This window comes from Schistocerca nitens, chromosome 6 (assembly GCF_023898315.1).
Source record: "Schistocerca nitens isolate TAMUIC-IGC-003100 chromosome 6, iqSchNite1.1, whole genome shotgun sequence".
Lineage (NCBI taxonomy): Eukaryota > Metazoa > Arthropoda > Insecta > Orthoptera > Acrididae > Schistocerca > Schistocerca nitens.
The window spans coordinates 37,186,436-37,208,288 of NC_064619.1; the positions used below are offsets into that span (position 1 = coordinate 37,186,436).

A 21,853-nucleotide genomic window follows, 5' to 3' on the forward strand; every position below is an offset into this window, starting at 1 on the left:
ATTTTTCTGTGATGAATATTGCTCTAGAGATGCTGCTGCAAATGTTGGCTGCTTATCTTAATTCACAGCTGGCATCTGCATTATGTTAGTTGTTTCGAGAATAATGGCTGCAGTTTCAGCCAAATGGGCAACCAGATCTTTTGGAATGTGTATCAGTGTCTTCCACCAAACACTTGTCTCACAACACAGAAAGAAATACAAAGAATGAGGCCAAGGGGAGGCAGTGGTCACAGTACTGGTCCACCTCTCCCAATCCAAAATTTTGAAAAATCATTGTCTAAATAGTTTTTGACATTGACAACAAGTTGTGGTGGGGCCCCATCCTTCTGAAACCACAGTAACTGCTTGATTGTTAGTGGGACATTATCCAACATTTCCAGTAATACTTCATGGAGAATGATACAGGTATTTCCTCTGCTGAGTATATTAGGTAGAAGATAGTACACAATCAGATGATCGTAAAAAAATACCATCTCACAAATTTGTGGTAAATCTATATTATTTTAGGATTTTTAAATCCTAGACATGGCTATTATGGCTGTTAAATGACCCCTCTCTTGTGAAGATAGCAGTGAAAAAAACTCATGTTTATACATCAGGGATATTTACAATTTGGCGTAGATACCATTGGCAGAATCCCAAATACCGGAGAAAGTAAATAGCTGAAAAGTCTCGTACCTTCTTATACTTGAATGGATGCATGCCCATTATGTGCAGGATGTTGTACACATTGGCACTGAAGGTATTTAATCCATTTGCCAGTACTGGGTTTGTCCTCAGTTCACTCTAACACATCTTCCTCAAACTGAACATTTCATGCTCTGTGATATCTACCCGTTTCCCATTTGTGTGTTATGGGAGTTTTGGTTCACTAAGATGGCCATCAAGTCTTTGAAAAGTGACATGATTTGGTAACTTCCTTCCTGGAAATCATTCTACAGTCAGATATCTTGGTGGTCAACTGTTGCATTGTGGCTCCCCATAAGTGAAATATATGTCAGCTAACTCACTAAGAGTGTAATCATCCATCAAAAACATGTAAACATCAGTAAAAATATCATGTACACACACCATAACACAAACAACCGTAAATTAATCTCCTAGTTACAAACTTTAGTACTGAACTGTCAAAAGAAATACAAGAATTTGATCAACAAATTTATTTTGTTTCCAATGACATTGTTACTCCATGAACACACAAACTGCTGTCCAATATTCAGCTTACCAGCGTGTCGCCAATCTCATCAGCAGGCAAACCCTTAAACCCCAATCCAAATCCCCCCTTCAGTCACCCTGACCATCATCTGACTTGAGATGATGAATAGTCACTTGGTCAGTGTTGTATGCATTCAGCACATGTTGTTGTAGTTCTGGGACACTTGTGGTTATCACTTTTCTTGGCATATATTATAGGTATCATTGGTTCTAATTTTGTAACGTGATAGGAACCTAAAATCTTGGCCGTCAGCTTTAGTGTTGGTCCAGTTTTTGTCCCTTTTATTATCATTAGGTCACCATCTTTGTACTACAAGACTTTCTTCTGATAGTGGTTGAAGCCAGCATAGATTTCTTATTGCACCTTGATGATCTGTAGCCAAGCGTCTTCCCTCAGTTTACAGTATCTCTTCAAATGAATTAATAATTTCTTTTTCTAATTTCGTTATGTGAAGATCAGTTTGTGTGTACATCTTAACTCCTATCAATTGTTCAAGTGCTGTTTTCCCTATAGTTATATTGCATGTGGAATTCATTGCACATTAAACTGATGGTACTATGAGACATGTTTTTTAAGTAAGGTCTGTTTGAACATAAGTACACAATGAAAGGTTATTTCAAAAAAGTAAATTTATTTTCAGAAAGTACACACTTCATTGTATTTTTTGACATAGTTGCCAAGTTAGTTGAAACACGTATCATACCCTCTTCATAAAAACTTGCCGACTGCTCCGATAACCAAGAGTTCACTGCCGTTTTCACGTTGTCGTCGTCATTGTAACGGTTGCCACTGAGGTGCTGTTTAAGGTGGAGGAACAGATGGTAATCGCTTGGTGTAAGCTCAGGACTGTAGGGTGGGTGGTCTAAAACTTCCCAATAAATCGCAGGTCTGACCTGCAGTGTGAGGTCTTGCATTGTCATGGAGAAGGACAATTCCCTTTGTCAGCATGCCGTGTCTTTTGTTTTGAATTGCTCTGTGTAGCTTTCACAGGGTTTGGCAGTATGCTTCTGCATTGATAGTGGATCCTCGCTGCATTAAGTCGACCGACAAAACACCAAGCCTATCCCAAAACACTGACGCCATGATTTTGTGCCGAGACAGAGTCTCTTTAGCCTTCACCTTTACAGGTGAGTATGTGTGTCTGCATTCCATGCTGTGTTGCTTCAATTCAGGTGCGATATGCGAAATCCATGTTTCGTCTCCAGTTACGATCTGACTCAAGAAGCCGTCACCTTCTTTGTGATAACGAGTCAAGAACTTCATCACACACTCAAATCTTTGGTTTTTGTGGTCCTCTGTTAGGAGTTTCTGGACTCAACGGGAGCACAGTTTCCTAAACTTTAGGTGTTCAGAAACAATGTTGTAAAGCACTGATCTCGACACGTCAGGAAATAAGTTTAAGAGACCTGTTATTGTGAAGTGCCTGTTCTCACGAATCCTCGCTTCAACTAAAGCCACCAAATCGTCTCTAACCAAAGAAGGTCGACTGGAACGGTCCTCGTCATGGACGTTTTCATGGCCATCTTTGAATTCTCATACCCACTTACGCACTTTGCTTTCACTCATAACAGTATCACTGTACACTCTGCAAATCTGTCAATGAATTTCTGCAGCAGACAAGTTCCTTGCTGACAAAAAGCATATCACTGAGCGAACTTCACACACGGCAGGTAGCTGATAGTCTTAAACATTTTGAAAGCACAGAACAGAACTGTACATGTTAGCTACAGGGCTGAAACTGAGCACAGTTATTCCCGAGGCATGCTGGTACACAACACACATGCTCGTTGCGGTATGCGTGCAAACTACTAGTGTCTACAACAAAATGGACCTTACTTAAAAACATGCTTCATACATTGTTCCATTCATCAGGGCTATCAGCACTAAGCTTGGCAAAGATTTTACTCAAAGTGGAATTGATCCTGTCAACCTGTCCATAGGCACTAGGGAGGTGCGTAATTGTTAAAGTGTGTTCAGTTCCTTCTACAGAATGACACTCTTGAATTTGAGAGAAGTAAAGCAAGTCCCTCTATCAGTAATTACTAGGACTGAATTCCCACATTAGTTTTCTGTAATTCCATCTTACTAATTGCTTAGGAAATGAGACACTTAAAGTAGTAAAGGAGTTTTGCTATTTGGGGAGCAAAATAACTGATGATGGTCGAAGTAGAGAGGATATAAAATGTAGATTGGCAATGGGAAGGAAAGCGTTTCTGAAGAAGAGAAATTTGTTTACATCGAGTATAGAGTTAAGTGACAGGAAGTCGTTTCTGAAAGTATTTGTATGGAGTGTAGCCATGTATGGAAGTGAAAAATGAATGATAAATAGTCTGAATAAGAAGAGAATAGAAGCTTTCGAAATGTGGTGCAACAGAAGAATGCTGAAGATTAGATGGGTAGATCACATAACTAATGAGGAGGTATTGAATAGAATTGGGGAGAAGAGGAGTTTGTGGCACAACTTGACTAGAAGAAGGGATCGGCTGGTAGGACATGTTCTGAGGCATCAAGGGATCACCAATTTAGTACTGGAGGGCAGCGTGGAGGGTAAAAATCATAGAGGGAGACCAAGAGATGAATACACTAAGCAGATTCAGAAGGATGTAGGCTGCAGTAGGTACTGGGAGATGAAGGAACTTGCACAGGATAGAGTAGCATGGAGAGCTGCTCAAACCAGTCTCAGGACTGAAGACCACAACAACAACAACAACAACAACAATTGCTTCTGTTGATTTTGTAGTTTTTATGGGATATAACTAGGTAAAGATGATAAATGCATCAATAATACATAGAATGTGGTTGTTTCCTTTGTGAATCGGTGAAGTGGTCCAATATGACCCACGTGATAGGTATATAATAGCTCACTTTCTTTGAATAAGGGATGTAGTAAATGAGCTCCCAAAATTTGTAGGAAAAACAATTCCAACTTTAATGAAAAACTATTTATTAATCTCCTGGTTACTAACTTCAGTACTAAACTGCCAAAAGAAGTTGATTGTTGTTGTTGTTGTTGTTGTTTTTGTGGTCTTCAGTCTAAAGACTGGTTTGAGGTAGCTCTTCATGCTACTCTATCCTGTGCAAAACTCTTTATCTCAAAGTAACTACTGCAACCTACATCCTTCTGAATCTGCTACTGTATTCATCTCTTGGTCTCCCTCTATGATTTTTATCCTCCACCCTTCACTCTAGTACTAAATTGGTGATCCCTTGATGCCTAAGAATGTGGCCTACTAACCAATCCCTTCTTCTAGTCAAGTTGTGCCATAAATTCCTCTTTTCCCCAATTCTATTCAGTACCTCTTCATTAATTACGTGACCTACCCATCTAATCTTCAGAATTTTTCTGTAGCACTACGTTTTGAAAGCTTCTATTCACTTCTTGTCTAAACTGTCTATCGTCAATGTTTCAACTCCATACATGGCTACACTCCATACAAATACTTTCAGAAAAAGACTTCCTGACACTTAAATCTATACTCGATGTGAACAAATTTTGTCTTCTTTAGAAACACTTTTCTTGTCATCACCAGTCTACATTTTATGTCCTCTCTACTTCGACCATCATCAGTTATTTTGCTGCTAAATAGCAAAACTCATCTACTGCTTTTAAGTGTCCTATTTCTTAATCTAATTCCCTAAGCATCACCTGATTTAATTCAACCACATTCCATTATGCTTGTTTTGCTTTTGTTGATGTTCATCTTACAACCTCCTTTCAAGACACTTTCCATTCCGTTGAGCTGTTCTTCCAAGTCCTTTACTGTCTCTGACAGAATTACAGTGTCATTGAGAAACCTCAAGGTTTTTATTTCTTCTCCCTGGATTTGCATTCCTACTCCAAATTTTTCTTTGGTTTCCTTTGCTGCTTGGTCAATGTACTGATTGAATAACATTGGGCATAAGCTGCAACCCTGTCTCACTCCCTTCTCAATTGTTGCTTCCCTTTCATGCCTCTCGACTCTTATAACTCCCTTCTTGTTTATGTAAAAATTGTAAATAACCTTTCGATCTCTGTATGTTACCCCTGCCATGTTCAGAATTTGAAAAAGAGTATTCCAGTCAACATTGCAAAAGCTTTATCTAAGTCTTGAAATGCTATAAACATAGGTCCGCTTTTCCTTAACCTATCTTCTGTGAGAAGTTGTAGGGTCAGCATTGCCTCACATGTTCCTACATTTCTATGGAATCCAAACTTACCTTCCCTGAGGTCGGTTTCTACCAGTTTTTTTTTTTTTTTCCCCCATTCGTCTGTAGAGAATTCATGTTGGTATTTTATTTTGCAACCACGGCTTACGGCTCTGATAGTTTGGTAATTTTCACACTTGTCAGCACCTGCTTTCTATGGAATTGAAATTATATCCTTCTTGAAGTCTGAGGGTATTTTGCCTGTGTCATACAACTTGCCCATCAGATGGAAGATTTTGGTCATGGGTGGCTTTCCCAAGGCTATCAGTAGATCTAATGGAATTTTGTCTACTCCCGGGGCCTTGTTTCAGCTTAAGTCTTTCAGTGCTCTGTCAAATTCTTCACGCAGTATCATGTCTCACATCTCATCTTCACTTACATCCTCTTCCATTTCCATAATATTGCCCTCAAGTACATCGCTCTTGTATAGACCCTCTATATACTCCTTCCAGCTTTTGGCTTTCCCTTCTTGGCTTAGGATTGGTTTACTGTCTGAGTTTTTGATATTCATAAAAGGTGGTTCTCTTTTCTCCAAAAGTCTCCTTAATTTTTCTGTAGGCAGCATCTGTCTCAACCCTAGTGATATGTGCTTCTACATCCTTTCATTTGTCCTCTAGCCATTCCTGCTTAGCCGTTATACACTTCCTGTCGATCTCATTTTTGAGACGTTTGTATTTCTTTTTGTCTGCTTTATTTACTGCGTTTTTATATTTTCTCCTTTCATCAGTTAAATTCAGTATCTCTTCTGTTACCCAAGGATTTTCTCTAGCCCTTGCCTTTTTACCTGCTTGGTCCTCTCCTGGCTTCACTATTTCATCTCTCAAAGCTGCCCATTCTTCCTCTTCTATTGTATTCCTTTCCCCTGTTCTTGTCAATCATTCCCTGATGCTCCCTGTAAAGCTCTGTACAACCGCTAGTTCTTTCAGTTTATCCAGGTCCCATCTCCTTAAATTTCTACCTTTCTGCAGTTTCTTCAGTTTTAATCTACAGTTCATAAACAATAGATTGTGGCCAGAGTCCACATCTGCCCCTGGTTATGTCTTACAATTTAAAACCTGGCTTCTAAATCTGTCTTACCATTATATAATCAATCTGAAACCTTCTGGTGTCTCCAGGTCTCTTCCACATATACAACCTTCTTTCACGATTCTTAAAGTGTTAGTGATGGATTCTTAAAGTGTTAGCGATGATCAAGTTATGCTCTGTGCAAAATTCTGCTAGGTGACTTCCTCTTTCATTCCTCATCCCCAATCCACATTTACCTACTACTTTTCCTTCTCTTCCTTTTCATACTGTCAAATTCCATGACTATTAAATTTTCATCTCCCTTAACTATTTGACTAATTTCTTTTATCTCATCATACATTTCTTCAATCTCTTCATCATCTGTGGAGCTAGTTGACATATAAACTTGTACTACCATGGTAGGCATGGGCTTTGTGTCTATCTTGACTACAATAATGCATTCACTATGCTGTTCATAGTAGGTTACCTGTGTTCCTATTTTTTTATTCCTGCTTTACCTCTGTTCGATTTTTTATTTATAACCCTGTATTCACCTGATCAGAAATCCTGTTCCTCCTGCCACTGAACTTCACTAATTCCCACCATATCTAACTTCAACTTATCCATTTCCCATTTTAAATTTTCCAACCTTCCTGCCCAATTAAGGGATCTGACATTCCTTTTGTTTCTCATGATAACGGCATCTTTCTGAGTAGTCCCCGCCTGGAGATCTGAATGGGAGCTACAGTGAAACCCCGCTTTTACACTTTTCAAACACCTTCAAGAAATGTCTGCTTGTGTCTGTGTATGTGCGGATGGATATGTGTGTGTGTGTGCGCGAGTGTATACCCGTCCTTTTTTCCCCCTAAGCTAAGTCTTTCCGCTTCCGGGATTGGAATGACTCCTTACCCTCTCCCTTAAAACCCACATCCTTTCGTCTTTCCCTCTCCTTCCCCCTTTCCTGATGAGGCAACAGTTTGTTGCGAAAGCTTGAATTTTGTGTGTATGTTTGTGTTTGTTTTTTGTGTCTATCGACCTGCCAGCGCTTTTGTTTGGTAAGTCACATCATCTTTGTTTTTAGATATATAAATAATAGGCATCAAAAGACTTGTTAGGGCTCGTTTATTATCTAATAAAAACCACTGATGTAACTGGAACTGATAACTGCCTGGGAAGTAGGAACATTTGGCTCAGTTTCATATGTGATAATAGATGTTTTTGAAAGCCTGCATCTGTCATTCATTATTTAAATAATGAAATATAGCATTAATTACGTATTTTTTCATGCTTAGCACTACGTGTTTTGAGAATTTTTTCTCGTTGTCAAGTGCAAATATGTACATAAATATTTTGTGCCATGTTTGAATATGTGTGATTTTGTGTTCTTGCACTGTAGTCATCTCTTTGAAGTTGTCAGGTACTGTGCCTGATCAGTTATGTAGAAAACCACACACACACACACACACACACACACACACACACACACACAAACACAAACACACACAGAGAGAGACAGAGAGAGAGAGAGAGAGAGAGAAACTGTCACGTTTTGCTCAGCATGAATAAAATACGTAACCGGTGCTGTGTTTACACTAAATGAGCGCTCCAAGTGGCCATACGTCGAAACATGCTAAATATGGTTCAACAATGATGTCACAATGATCACAGCAATCACGATACTGCATTTGCACAATAGACAGTTTGTAAATGGTTGTGATTGGTCATGATACCTTCATTCGAACGAACCTACTTACTCCCATCAGCTACAATGCTAAGTAGAGCTTGGCAGTGGCAGGACATACGGCATGAATTGTTCCAACTTTTACACATTTACCGGTTCAAATCCGCTGAGTAGATTCCCTTGGTGTCAAGAAACTTAACCATGTATAACACTACCAGACTGTCAGAATAATGCCAGCATCATTTTATCTCCACAAATGTTTTTTCGTAATGCATAAATCATGGAAAAATTATAAATATGTTGATGCAGAATCGAGTGCAAATTAACATTGTGGGCATAGGAAATTTGATGAGACCAATAAAAAATGTCGTAAACAGCAGGAAAACATTAATTCCGGGAACGTAAAAGTGTGGTTATACTGTATTTTACCCAAGAGGATGTCATCATCATTTAACCATACAGTGAAACTGTGTGCCCTTGGGGAAAATTAAGGCTGTAGTTTCACCTTGCATTCAGTCATTTGCAGTACATTGCAGCAATGCTGTTTTGGTTGATGTTACAAGGCCAGTCCAGTCAGTCATCCAGACTGTTTCCCCTGCAACTAATGAAAAGGCTGCTGCCCCTATTCAGGAACCACATATTGGTCTGTACTCTCAACAGATACACCTAGATTGTAGTTGGACTTGTTGTGGGGTTATCTACATCACTGAGGCAAACAAGCCTCCCCACAAGTGGCAAGGTCCATGGCTCATGAGGGGGAGAACTCATATTTTTTCTGTGAATATTGTTTCACTATGAACACACAAAACTACTGTTCAAAAAATGGAAAATCCAGGATGGAATGTAACATTACCAGAGAAGAAAAGTTGCTACTCACCATAAAGCAGAGATGCAGAGTCGTGATAGGCACAATAAAAAGATTCACACATTTATAGCTTTCATCCATTAAGGCCTTTGTCAGCAGTAGACACACATACACACACACGCACACACACACACACACACACACACACACACACACACACACACACACACACACACACTCGCGCAAACACAACTAGTGTTCAGTATTCAGCATCTGCAGCATGTCAGTAGTCTCATCAGCAGGGCAAGCTTTAAATCCCTCCTTCTGAATCCCACAATAGTAATGTAATTTTTTATCCAGGGATGTGGACACTGCTAGCAATGATGAATAATTACCCTTCCCTGCAATAAGATTTAATTTTATTACAAATCAGATTCCATTCTCAATGTGTTACATACAAAGCAGTCAAAAAAACTGTGAACATTGGTGTAAGGGAAATCCAGCATCGAACATGTCAAGGAAATCTAGGTGGGGAAATGGTGCACCTGTGATATTAGTCACATAGAAAAAATGCTTCTTTTTGTCTCCTCTAATAATTCTACAAATTAGTCTGCATAGTTCACACAGATTGCATGTTCACTGTGAACAACTACTAAGAATTGGGACAGTTTCTCATCGAAGTTTGGTGTAGTTATTTATTTTGTCCTCTCTGCACACATATTCACAGTGGAAACAGGGAATAAAAACAAGATCAAAGGAGAATGTGAACTAGAATATTAAAATAATTAGTTATATTTATTTTGTTCATGCCTCTCTCTGCTGCCACATTATATTTTAATCTGAAGAATGTGCAAACAATCCCACACCATAGGCAAAAATAACACTACTTGTTCTATGTGGTGTTTGGATCTTCACTCATTTCTATGTGGAATGTGAATTGTTGAGTACATGAGGGACATAATCACAACCATTGGTTTACGCATGTCCTTTATGCTTGTTCTATGAGACATACCATGAAACTTCATGTTGTTCAGGGAGACAAAGAAACATTTGTTTCGTATTAGATATTGGTGAACTGCATTAAGCAATAGCCCTTAGTGATGCAGTAAAGCTTCCTTACAAGTCTGTTGTGGCTGACTGTGTCATACAACACTGCCATGTCAAGGAATGCGATGCATGTAATATACTCCCTTCATAACCAGTGTGTAGATATTGAGTCAGGTTAAGGATCTGGCCATACAATGATCTTCCTAGACGAAATCCTTGTGTGGTGTTCTATGAGGGACCACTCTATGTCTTGATGTTTTGCTGATCTTTCCTCCCAACAATTTGTAGAGATGATACAGAAATGGGACTGGTTAAAAATTCTTGGGAGTCTGTCAGGGACTACCACTTTGGCCTTATGGCAGATTTTGAATAATTGTAATGTTGAAACACAGTTGTTTATTATATACATTTAAGATCCCCTTTTTAGTTTTTCATTCAAATCTCTTTACTTGTCCCACCCATGGGTCCATGGGTCATCTAGGCCTGCAACTGAGTTATTCTTCAAGCATTGCATGGCAGCCTCCAGTTTCTCTAAAGTGTAAGGGCAAACATGATAGTCATTCTCTTCATAACTACTACTACTACTACTACTACTACTACTACTCACACACACACACACACACACACACACACACACACACACACACACACGCACCTACTCACGTGCCTGTACCCCTACATAGTGACGGCTGGATGCACAATGCCAGAATTGCCGTTCTGCAGGTGGGTTGGGATGGGGCCGAGGGGAAGGGGTTGTGTGGGGTAGGGTGGGTAGAGGAAGAGAGGTGGGAAGAGGGGATGTGGGTGGGTAGCTAGTGACTGCGAGGGAGAAACTTACTTTGCTGGCTAGAGGGAGAGGTGGCAGGTATCAGAGCCGGTGGAGAGTGGCACACAATGTAGGTGATGTGCAGATGTGAATTGGGCAAGGATGATGGAGCAGAGGAAGCAGAAATTGTTGGTTGAGGGTTGTTGGGACAGTGGGTTAAGAGAGATTGAGGCCAGGAGGGTTACAGGAGAAAAGGATATGTTGCCAGGATAATGCCCACCTGTGTACTTCGAAAAAGCTGTTTGCATCTGTGTCCTTCTCTCCACCACCAGCTTTTCTAAATCACACAAATAGGTGGTGTCCTTGTTACAATCCTTCATTCCCATGACCCTCCTGCCCTAAGCCTTCATTAGCTCACTATTCCCACAACCTCCAATCAATAGTTTCCCTTCCTCTGTCACATCAGCCCCCTCCCAATTCGTATCTCCATGTCATCTTCATTGCGCACCTCTCCCAACTGGCTCTGACACTTGTGCATTGCATGCCTTGCCCTTGCACTTGCCATCCCATCCTCCCACATTCCTAGCTAGCAAACAGGCTGCTTCCCAATCACTAGCTACCCACCACCAAACCTACTTCCTGCCTTATGTTTCTCTCTTCCTCTAATGACCCAAGTCCCCCACATCCACCCGCTGAACGGTATTGTGCATCTAGCTGGCACTGTGTGTGTGTGTGTGTGTGTGTGTGTGTGTGTGTGTGTGTGTTAGGCCCTCGTTGCCTGTTGGGACAGAGTTTAGTTTTTTATTGTTAACAACAGATGACATTAAAGAAAATATAATTGAGAAGCCAGTGTCAGAATTCTCAGACTCCTGTGGTGGTTGACAAGAGGTTCGTGAAATTACACTATATATTGCTCAAACTGTGCATTTCTGAGACAAAAATACCGTTTGTGGATGGGGAGTTACCCCAGAATATAATTCTGTGTCATAAGTGAACGAAATTTAGCAAAGTGGGTTAGTTTATGTGGTGGACTATCATTTATTGCTGACACTGTTCTAATGGCAAATACAGCGGCATCCAGTTTTTGAACAAGATCCGGAAAATGGTATTTCCATAACAGCTTATCATCTATTGGAACACCAAAGAATTTGGATTTTTCAGACTCGCTCATCTTACACCCACTTTGTGTAATCAAAATCCCAGTTTTAGGTGAATTGTAAGTTAGAAACTGTAAGAACTGAGCCTTAGTGTGATCTAGCATCAATTTATTTTCTACAAGCCATGAACTTAGCTCTTGAACTGCACTTTGTGCTACATTGCCTATGTTGCACATAGCATCCTTCTCTATGAAGCTAGTATCAAGAGCAAGCAGAAGTATTTTAGAATCACCTGTCATATTCGAAGGCATGTCATTTATATGTGTAAGGAACAGTAGGGGTCTGAGCACTGACCTCTGAGTTACCCTCCACTTTACTATACCCAAATCAGATGCCACTTCATAGCTATTCTCATTACTGTGGAGAATAACATTTTGATGCCTGTTCTTAAAATAGGAGAGGAACCAGTTGTTAGCTACTCGTATTATTCCATAATGGTCCAACTTCTGCAATAATATTTTGTGATCAACATATTAAAACGCTAAAGTTAAATCAAAGAAGACCTGCCTTGTTCATATCAAGGAGGCGTGTTTCAGATATCAGTCATGGAAAGCTATTTTCTAAGAGAGTTTTACGGTTTCCTGTAGAAACTAAGTTTTTTATTTGATTCAGCTGCATTCAGAAAGTGATTTTTAAATACTGTACATATGTGTGACCTACCAGCTACAGAAATATTTTTGCTTCTTATTGACATTACATTCTCAACCTTCTGCTGATGACCAGACTCAGTCCTGATCAAATTGTTTTAATTTTATCCTGGGTACTGGCTATTCCATGTGCATACCACATGATTTTTGCCTTCATATTGACAGTTTTAAGCATCTTACAGGACTGGTCCCGAGTTTGAGTCTTGGTCCTGCACACAGTTTTAATCTGCCAGGAAGTTTCATCTTACAGGACTGTTTGTAATGGCCTGCTCTATCTCAATTGTGACTGTTTATTACATTTTGATGTAATTCCCTCTTCGTTCTACACAATCGCCTAATCCCATTTGCCAGCTACCCAAGTTGCGTGACACTGCAAGTAACTGTTTTAATGCTCTTACAGAAATTAACAAATTAACCTTTGAAGATCATGAAGAATGTGTTGAGTTAGCAATTACATTTATTAATGTACTGCAACACTAGCCGGTTATGACTCGCCTGCTGAAGGAGGAATTGAGCCACTAGTTGCTGGCCCCATGTGACTCTGTTAACTTATGTACATGCTCCATGTCTCCCTTCCTCCCTCCCTCCCTCCATACCTTTTCATCCTTAACACCCTTACAGAATGGCAGTATGTTGATGATATTCTATGCCCCACCTTGTTGCCCTTCATGGCAAGCCATCCTGGGCTTACATTTATGCAAGATAAAGCCTGCTTGCACATAGTGAGAGTTTCTACTGTTCTCACCTTGCTTGCCTAACCCTACCTTCGGCAGCAAGGTCATCAGATCCCTTTCTTGATTGAGAATGTTTGGAACATTATGGGCAATGCTCTCCAACCAGCTCAGGATTTTGATGATCTAATGCACCAGATGGACAAAATTTGACATAATATCCCTCAGAAGGATGCCCAACAACACTCTCAATTAGTGCCAAACTTGCATAAGGACCAGAAGTGGACCAATGAATTATTGACTTGCTCACTTGTGAATCTCTCTCTCTTGAGTAAATCATCCAATTTCTTGGAAATTGTAATAATTTGTTTCTCTGTACATGTAAGCTACTCTATCTGTCTGACGAACTGGTTTCAGGCCCTGTCTCTGGCTGATACTGATCTTCGGCTGGATATGGCTGCTTGTCCTGTTCCAGAGGTTGCCCCTCAGACTGCAAGATCCGGGCGGTCGCAGAGGATGGGCTTACTGGTAGTTGGGAGCTCCAACGTCAGGCGCGTAATGGGGCCCCTTAGGGATATGGCTGCAAGGCAGGGGAAGAAAATCAATGTGCACTCCGTGTGCATACCGGAGGGAGTCATTCCAGATGTGGAAAGGGTCATTCCAGATGCCATGAAGGGTACAGGATGCACCCATGTGCAGGTGGTCGCTCATGTCGGCACCAATGATGTGTGTCGCTATGGATCGGAGGAAATCCTCTCTGTCTTCCGACGGCTATCCGATTTGGTGAAGATGCCAGTCTCACTAGTGGGATGAAAGCAGAGCTCACCATCTGCAGCATCGTCGACAGGACTGACTGCGGACCTTTGGTACAGAGCCAAGTGGAGAGTCTGATTCAGAGGCTGAGACGGTTCTGCGACTATATGGGCTGCAGATTCCTCGACTTGCGCCATAGGGTGGTGGGGTTTCGGGTTCCGCTGGATAGGTCAGGAGTCCACTACACCCAGAAGTTGGCTACATGGGTAGTAAGGGCTGTGTGGCATGGACTGTGCGGTTTTTTAGGTTAGATGGCCTTGGGCAAGTACAGAAAGGGCAACATCTTCAATTGGTGCGGGGCAAAGTCAAGACATGCGGGGACCAAGCAGCAATCTGTATTGTAATTGTAAACTGTCGAAGCTGTGTTGGTAAAGTACCGGAACTTCAAGCGCTGATAGAAAGCACTGAAGCTGAAATCGTTATAGGTACGGAAAGCTGGCTGAAGCCAGAGATAAATTCTGCTGAAATTTTTACAAAGGCACAGATGGTGTTTAGAAAGGATAGATTGCATGCAACCTGTGGTGGCGTGTTTGTCGCTGTTAGTAGTAGTTTATCCTGTAGTGAAAAAGAAGTGGATACTTCCTGTGGATTATTATGGGTGGAGGTTATACTCAACAAGCAAGCTAGGTTAATAATTGGCTCCTTTTACTGACCTCCTGACTCAGCACCATTAGTGGCAGAACAGCTGGGAGAAAATCTGGAATACATTTCACATAAATTTCCCCAGCATGTTATAGTCTTAGGCGGAGATTTCAATTTACCAGCTATAGACTGGGACACTCAGTTGTTTAGGACGGGTGGTAGGGACAGAGCATCGAGTGACATTATACTGAGTGCACTATCCGAAAATTACCTCGAGCAATTAAACAGAGAACCGACTCGTGGAGATAACATCTTGGACCTACTGATAACAAACAGACCCGAACTTTTCGACTCTGTATGTGCAGAACAGGAAATCAGTGATCATAAGGCCGTTGCAGCATCCCTGAATATGGAAGTAAATAGGAATATAAAAAAAGGGAGGAAGGTTTATCTGTTTAGCAAGAGTAATAGAAGGCAGATTTCAGACCACCTAACAGATCAAAACGAAAATTTCTGTTCCGACACTGACAATGTTGAGTGTTTATGGAAAAAGTTCAAGGCAATCGTAAAATGTGTTTTAGACAGGTACGTGCCAAGTAAAACTGTGAGGGATGGGAAAAACCCACTGTGGTTCAACAAAAAAGTTATGAAACTACTGCGAAAGCAAAGAGAGCTTCACTGCAAGTTTAAATGCAGCCAAAACCTCTCAGACAAACAGAAGCCAAACGATGTCAAAGTTAGCGTAAGGAGGGCTATGCGTAAAGCGTTCAGTGAATTCGAAAGTAAAATTCTATGTACCGACTTGACAGAAAATCCTAGGAAGTTCTGGACTGACGTTAAATCAGTAAGTGTATCGAAGCAACATATCCAGACACACTGGGATGATGATGGCATTGAAACAGAGGATGACACGCGTAAAGATGAAATACTGAACACCTTTTTCCAAAGCTGTTTCACAGAGGAAGACCCCACTGCAGTTCCTTCTCTAAATCCTCGCACGAACTAAAAAATGGCTGATATCGAAATAAGTGTCCAAGGAATAGAAAAGCAACTGAAATCACTCAACAGAGGAAAGTCCACTGGACCTGACGGGATACCAATTCGATTCTACACAGAGTACGCGAAAGAACTTGCCCCCCTTCTAACAGCCGTGTACCGCAAGTCTCTAGAGGAACGGAAGGTTCCAAATGATTGGAAAAAAGCACAGGTAGACCCAGTTTTCAAGAAGGGTCGTTGAGCAGGTGCGCAAAACTATAGGCCTATATCTCTGACATCAATCTGTTGTAGAACTTTAGAACATGTTTTTTGCTCACGTATCATGTCATTTCTGGAAACCCAGAATCTACTCTATAGGAATCAACATGGATTCCGGAAACAGCGATCGTGTTAGACCCAACTCGCTTTATTTGTTCATGAGACCCAGAAAATATTAGATACAGACTCCCAGGTAGATGCCATTTTCCTTTACTTCCGGAAGGCATTCAATACAGTTCCGCACTGTCGCGTGATAAACAAAGTAAGAGCCTACGGAATATCAGACCAGCTGTGTGGCTGGATTGAAGAGTTTTTAGCAAACAAAACACAGCATGTTGTTCTCAATGGAGAGATGTCTACAGATGTTAAAGTAACCTCTGGCGTACCACAGGGGAGTGTTATGGGACCATTGCTTTTCACAATATATCTAAATGACCTAGTAGATAGTGTCAGAAGTTCCATGTGGCTTTTCGCGGATGATGCTGTAGTATACAGAGAAGTTGCAGCTTTAGAAAATTGCAGCGAAATGCAGGAAGATCTGCAGTGGATAGGCACTTGGTGCAGGGAGTGGCAACTGACCCTTAACATAGAAAAATGTAATGTATTGCGAACACTTAGAAAGAAGGATCCTTTATTGTATGATTATATGATAGCGGAACAAACACTGGTAGCAGTTACTTCTGTAAAATATCTGGGAGTATGCGTACGGAACGATTTGAAGTGGTTGTTGGTAAGGCGGGTGCCAGGTTGAGATTCATTGGGAGAATCCTTAGAAAATTTAGTCCACCAACAAAGGAGGTGGCTTATAAAACACTCGTTCGGCCTGTAATTTAGTATTGCTCATCAGTGTGGGATCCGTACCAGGTCGGGTTGTCAGAGGAGATACAGAAGATTCAAAGAAGAGCGGCGTGTTTCGTCACAGGGTTATTTGGTAAGCGTGATAGCGTTATGGAGATGTTCAGCAAACTCAAGTCGCAGACTCTTCAAGAGAGGTGTTCTGCATCGCGGTGTAGCTTGCTTTCCAGGTTTCGAGAGGGTGCATTTCTGGATGAGGTATAGAATATATTGCTTCCCCCTACTTACACCTCCCGAGGAGATCACGAATGTAAAATTAGAGATATTCGAGCGTGCACAAAGGCTTTCCGGCAGTCGTTCTTTCCGCAAACCATACGTGAGTGGAACAGGAAAGAGAGGTAATGACAGTGGAATGTAAAGTGCCCTCCGCCACACTCCGTTGGGTGGCTTGCGGAGTATAAATGTAGATGTAGATGTAGATATCAATTTTTGTCCCATTCAGTTAATTCCTTCATGATGCCTTTTCTGCTTCTTCTTTCTCTTCCTCATGTTTCCTCTCTTAGAAAGAGAGAGAGAGAGAGAGAGAGAGAGAGTGTGTGGGGGGGGGGCCAAAATATTACACCGCTGCTCACTTGTGCTTTTGGGACATATACAGTACATCTGTGAATAACAGTTACCTACTTCTCCAACTTTGCCTTTGATTCTTTATAAAGTCATGAAGTATTTGTAGTTCTGCAGCAACTAGGGAGTGTCTTCCTGAGATGGTTTTCACTAAGTCAAAAAACTGATGATACTTTTCTGGAACAGCTTTCACATGTTCTGTTTCACTCTGTAGACCCTCTATGAAATTATTCCAGTTTGCTGTCTTAAAATTAAAATCTTTTTGAATGAAACTGTCTTTGGTATCACAGTACAGATGATAAGTCAGTGCTGAGTGTGAAAGGTTGGTTCTGTGTAAAATATCTCTCTTTTTTGTGTATGCCACATGTTGACATACAACGAGGTTGTCAGGGCTATATCCAGAGCACCATCTCCCAGCATTTGAAAGAGGGTATTTCTTCATGGCATGTATGATGATTCAAGCAATCTGCAAGATCTCTAATCTTGTCCTTTAGCTCCAGTGATGAACTGTAGCAATTGAAAACACTTATGACCTGTTTTATTTGTTTGTATTGGATGTTATACACTTCCTTGAAACTGAAACCTCTCTATGGTGGTGTATTCATCAATGGTACTGTGCAAGACTGGATTTGAACTGTTGGGATTTTACAGAAATGCCCATCATTGTCATGGAGTTTATACTCTTTATAGCCCCTGATAGAGTATGAACCAGTGTCATAATGGCTTTACATCCCATACTACTCCATAATTAGCTGGGTGTTTTGCTGTTTGTAAAGTTTTTGTCAGTGGAGGAATAATTGGGCTACTAATGCGAGGTGTGTTTGTTGATGTACAAATTACACACTTCAGAAAACAACATTCAGAATAGAAAGTAAGTAGTATGTAAGAATCAAACTTCATTTGCAGCCTATAGTCGGGATCATAGTCTTGTAGGGGATGCAAAATTTACTGACTAAGTGGATGGAATTTGTTTATGTTTGGGAAATCGAGAATGGCTGACTGAGAGCTTTAACTCCATACAGTTCCTCCAGTGACATAGACTTTGGCTAATGCAGCATTCCAAAATTCTTTCTTGATTTGTAATCTCCCTGTTCAAGACAGATTTCTAACAACTTTGTGCTTTGGAATGCATCACCGATCATTTGATGGTGGCGTGGGACATTAGAAATCATGTGGGATGGCAATAGTTGCATACATTTTCTTGGTATGAGTAACCTTTAAACCCACCCGGCAGTAGTATTTCCACATTCACCATTTCACACTTACATTTATTGTAGAAAAATGTGTTTATCTATTTATTTGGTCCCTTAGATCATATGCAGTGTAGTGTACTAGAGGGCATTGGATGCCACTTAAATCTAGCGTTTCCAAAGAAAGACAAACTTGTTTATATGTGCATATACTAAAGTGCATGTATTCACTTGCTGTTAATTCACAGTGGAGTTCATTTGAATTAAATTTTCAGCTGTTTGTATGAAAAAGACAATATGCTCATTTGTTTCTTACTTTTATTGGTTTCCTTTTGTATGATGTGCCACAGCTTTTAATTTACATGTACAGTTGACCGATTTATGTTTTGTACCAGGTATCAGATGCTCTATGAGCATTTTGAGCTGTGTGTTGTTGCTGTAATAGTGATTTGACAAATAAGATTTACTTGTTTTAGCACCAGATTTACTGAGAGCTGTGAAGTGGTCTGACAAATTGGACTCTATTTTCATCAGCAATTATCAGATGGATCCGTCACTGTCATGGCAGTACTTCGGCAGTTCCCTTGGCTTCATGAGGCTCTATCCAGGTATGGAGAAAGCGTGTTTCATTTTAATAGTTCTGCATGTTGAACATAAATAGAATAGCTCAGTCTACAATATACCAGAACTATTTTTAAATGAATAGCACAGGGAGCGAAAGGCTATTTACAATTTGTACAGAAACCAGATGGCAGTTATAAGAGTCGAGGGGCATGAAAGGGAAGCAGTGGTTGGGAAAGGAGCGAGACAGGGTTGTAGCCTCTCCCCGATGTTATTCAATCTGTATATTGAGCAAGCAGTAAAGGAAACAAAAGAAAAATTCGGAGTAGGTATTAAAATTCACGGAGAAGAAGTAAAAACTTTGAGGTTCGCCGATGACATTGTAATTCGGTCAGAGACAGCAAAGGACTTGGAAGAGCAATTGAACAGAATGGACAGTGTCTTGAAAGGAGGATATAAGATGAACATCAACAAAAGCAAAACGAGGATAATGGAATGTAGTCGAATTAAATCGGGTGATGCTGAGGGGATTAGATTAGGAAATAAGACACTTAAAGTAGTAAAGGAGTTTTGCTATTTAGGGAGTAAAATAACTGATGATGGTCGAAGTAGAGAGGATATAAAATGTAGACTGGCAATGGCAAGGAAATCGTTTCTGAAGAAGAGAAATTTGTTAACATCGAGTATAGATTTAAGTGTCAGGAAGTCGTTTCTGGTATGGAGTGTAGCCATGTATGGAAGTGAAACATGGACGATAACCAGTTTGGACAAGAAGAGAATAGAAGCTTACGAAATGTGGTGCTACAGAAGAATGCTGAAGATAAGGTGGGTAGATCACATAACTAATGAGGAGGTATTGAATAGGATTGGGGAGAAGAGACGTTTGTGGCACAACTTGACTAGAAGAAGGGTTCGGTTGGTAGGACATGTTTTGAGGCATCAAGGGATCACAAATTTAGCATTGGAGGGCAGCGTGGAGGGTAAAAATCGTAGAGGGAGACCAAGAGATGAATACACTAAGTAGATTCAGAAGGATGTAGGTTGCAGTAGGTACTGGGAGATGAAGAAGCTTGCACAGGATAGAGTAGCATGGAGAGCTGCATCAAACCAGTCTCAGGACTGAAGACCATCACAACAACAACACAACAGCTCATTCTACAATGTACTCAAATTATTTTTAAGTTATGTTTTAGTCACTTCTGTGCGACTCTGGGTTGAGTTTATTTACTTACACCATTAAGAAATAGACTCTTTGTGAGAATGAGTAATTACTTAAAACCATTAACTGAATAAAACCTCTGCAAATGATTAACACCTTGAACAGGGTAAAGATAATGTGACTGAATTTTCCAAAGAATTAATTATATCGGAATTGTTAGTATGTTTACAACCTTAAATGTGTATCCTGTATGGTGTGAGTACCTCTAAAGTACTAGCATGTTTTAATCAGTAAAAAACCAGAACATACATTTGAAAACAGATCATACACAGCTGTCCTGCAATTTGACCCAATTTATCCATAATACATCCTATCAGAATAATTATTTTTGATAATAACCCAGATTTCCATTTGTATTCTTTGTTACATTTCAGCTTCTTCCCAATGCCTTGACAAATCTACAGTTGCAGGATGTTATGACTTTTTCTTTTCCTCAGTGTAATAATGTCATCAGATTAATTTGTAGCCAGATGTACTCAGTTACTTTGAATAAGCGTGAATGCAGCCCTTGGTCTGATGTGCTAAGATACGTGAAATTCTCTAGTCCCATCATGCATATAAGGAATGCATTGTCCTTTGCATTGCCAATGACTGGATTCCAGTCATCTGGATGTTATACATAAAAGGACTAAACCCCTATCACATGGTCGAAAACTATGCCCTCTAATGAGGAATTTATGTTCTTTTGCAGTGAAATACTGTATTTATGGACAATCAGATTTTGGAAAAGGGAAATGGTCTCTGTATGTCCATCTTTTCATAGATGGTTATGGAACTCAGCTGTTCGATAGTGATGTCAATTTAAACACCTTTCAGCCGTCCATTTTTCAAACTTATTTTATTTGGCTACCAGTTTCGATGATGTGCAACTGTAGATAATGTTGGTTATGATAAAAACAGGGGCCAGAAATACGGGTATTAGTAGATTTGTGTTAGCTAAAGCAATATGTTAAACCATCATCTGCCGACTGTTGTTGTTCTGTCCAGTGTACTGGTCGGACAACATTATCAGCTTCTGAAACTCATTACCATTTTGCGGATTGAAATATTTAAGAATTTACTTCAAAACACAAGAAATTATCCCAGCTGCACCTGTCCTGGCAATGCTTTTGTGCCAGAAACACATGAAGGCAATGTTACTACCAGTATTAAGTATTGCCACATTGTAACAAGAGTACTGCCATATATATAAGGGTGTTCAAAAAGAAACGCGCCAGAGGCGTAATTGCATTTGCCCGTCATAGCCTTTTTAAGGTGACCAAAAAAGGCGTAATCACAGGTAGAGAGGTCTGGACACCAGCTGAGAATCTCCCTTTTGAATTTCTGCAGAAGTGCTGTGACTGTGTTGGTCGTATGAGGCTTTGCATTGTCGTGGAGCAGAAAGACACCACAGGAGATACGGCCTGTTCGTTTTGATTGGTGGTGGTGACCCTAGATGTTTCGAATGGAGACTTTGTCGTTTTGATTCTAGTTCAAAGTGATGACACCATGACTCATCTCTAGGCACCACTCCTGCCAGAAACACATTCCCTTCACGAGTATAGTGCTGCAAATGAGCAAGACAGTGGGCCATTCAACATTCTTCCTGGTGTGGTTGAAGACTGAGGGGCACCCATTTGGCACACACTTTGCACATGT

General features: G+C 40.5%; 1 protein-coding gene across 3 annotated transcripts in view; it reads left to right on the forward strand.

Moving 5' to 3' along the window:
- The window catches only part of LOC126262486 (voltage-dependent calcium channel subunit alpha-2/delta-3), an 823,568-nt gene that overhangs the window by 274,952 nt on the left and 526,763 nt on the right, over positions 1–21,853 (forward strand). For all 3 annotated transcript variants that reach the window (XM_049959148.1, XM_049959149.1, XM_049959150.1), the window contains exon 5: positions 18,912–19,043. In XM_049959148.1, coding sequence (XP_049815105.1) covers positions 18,912–19,043 — 132 coding nt within the window. The remainder of the gene's footprint in view (positions 1–18,911; positions 19,044–21,853) is intronic.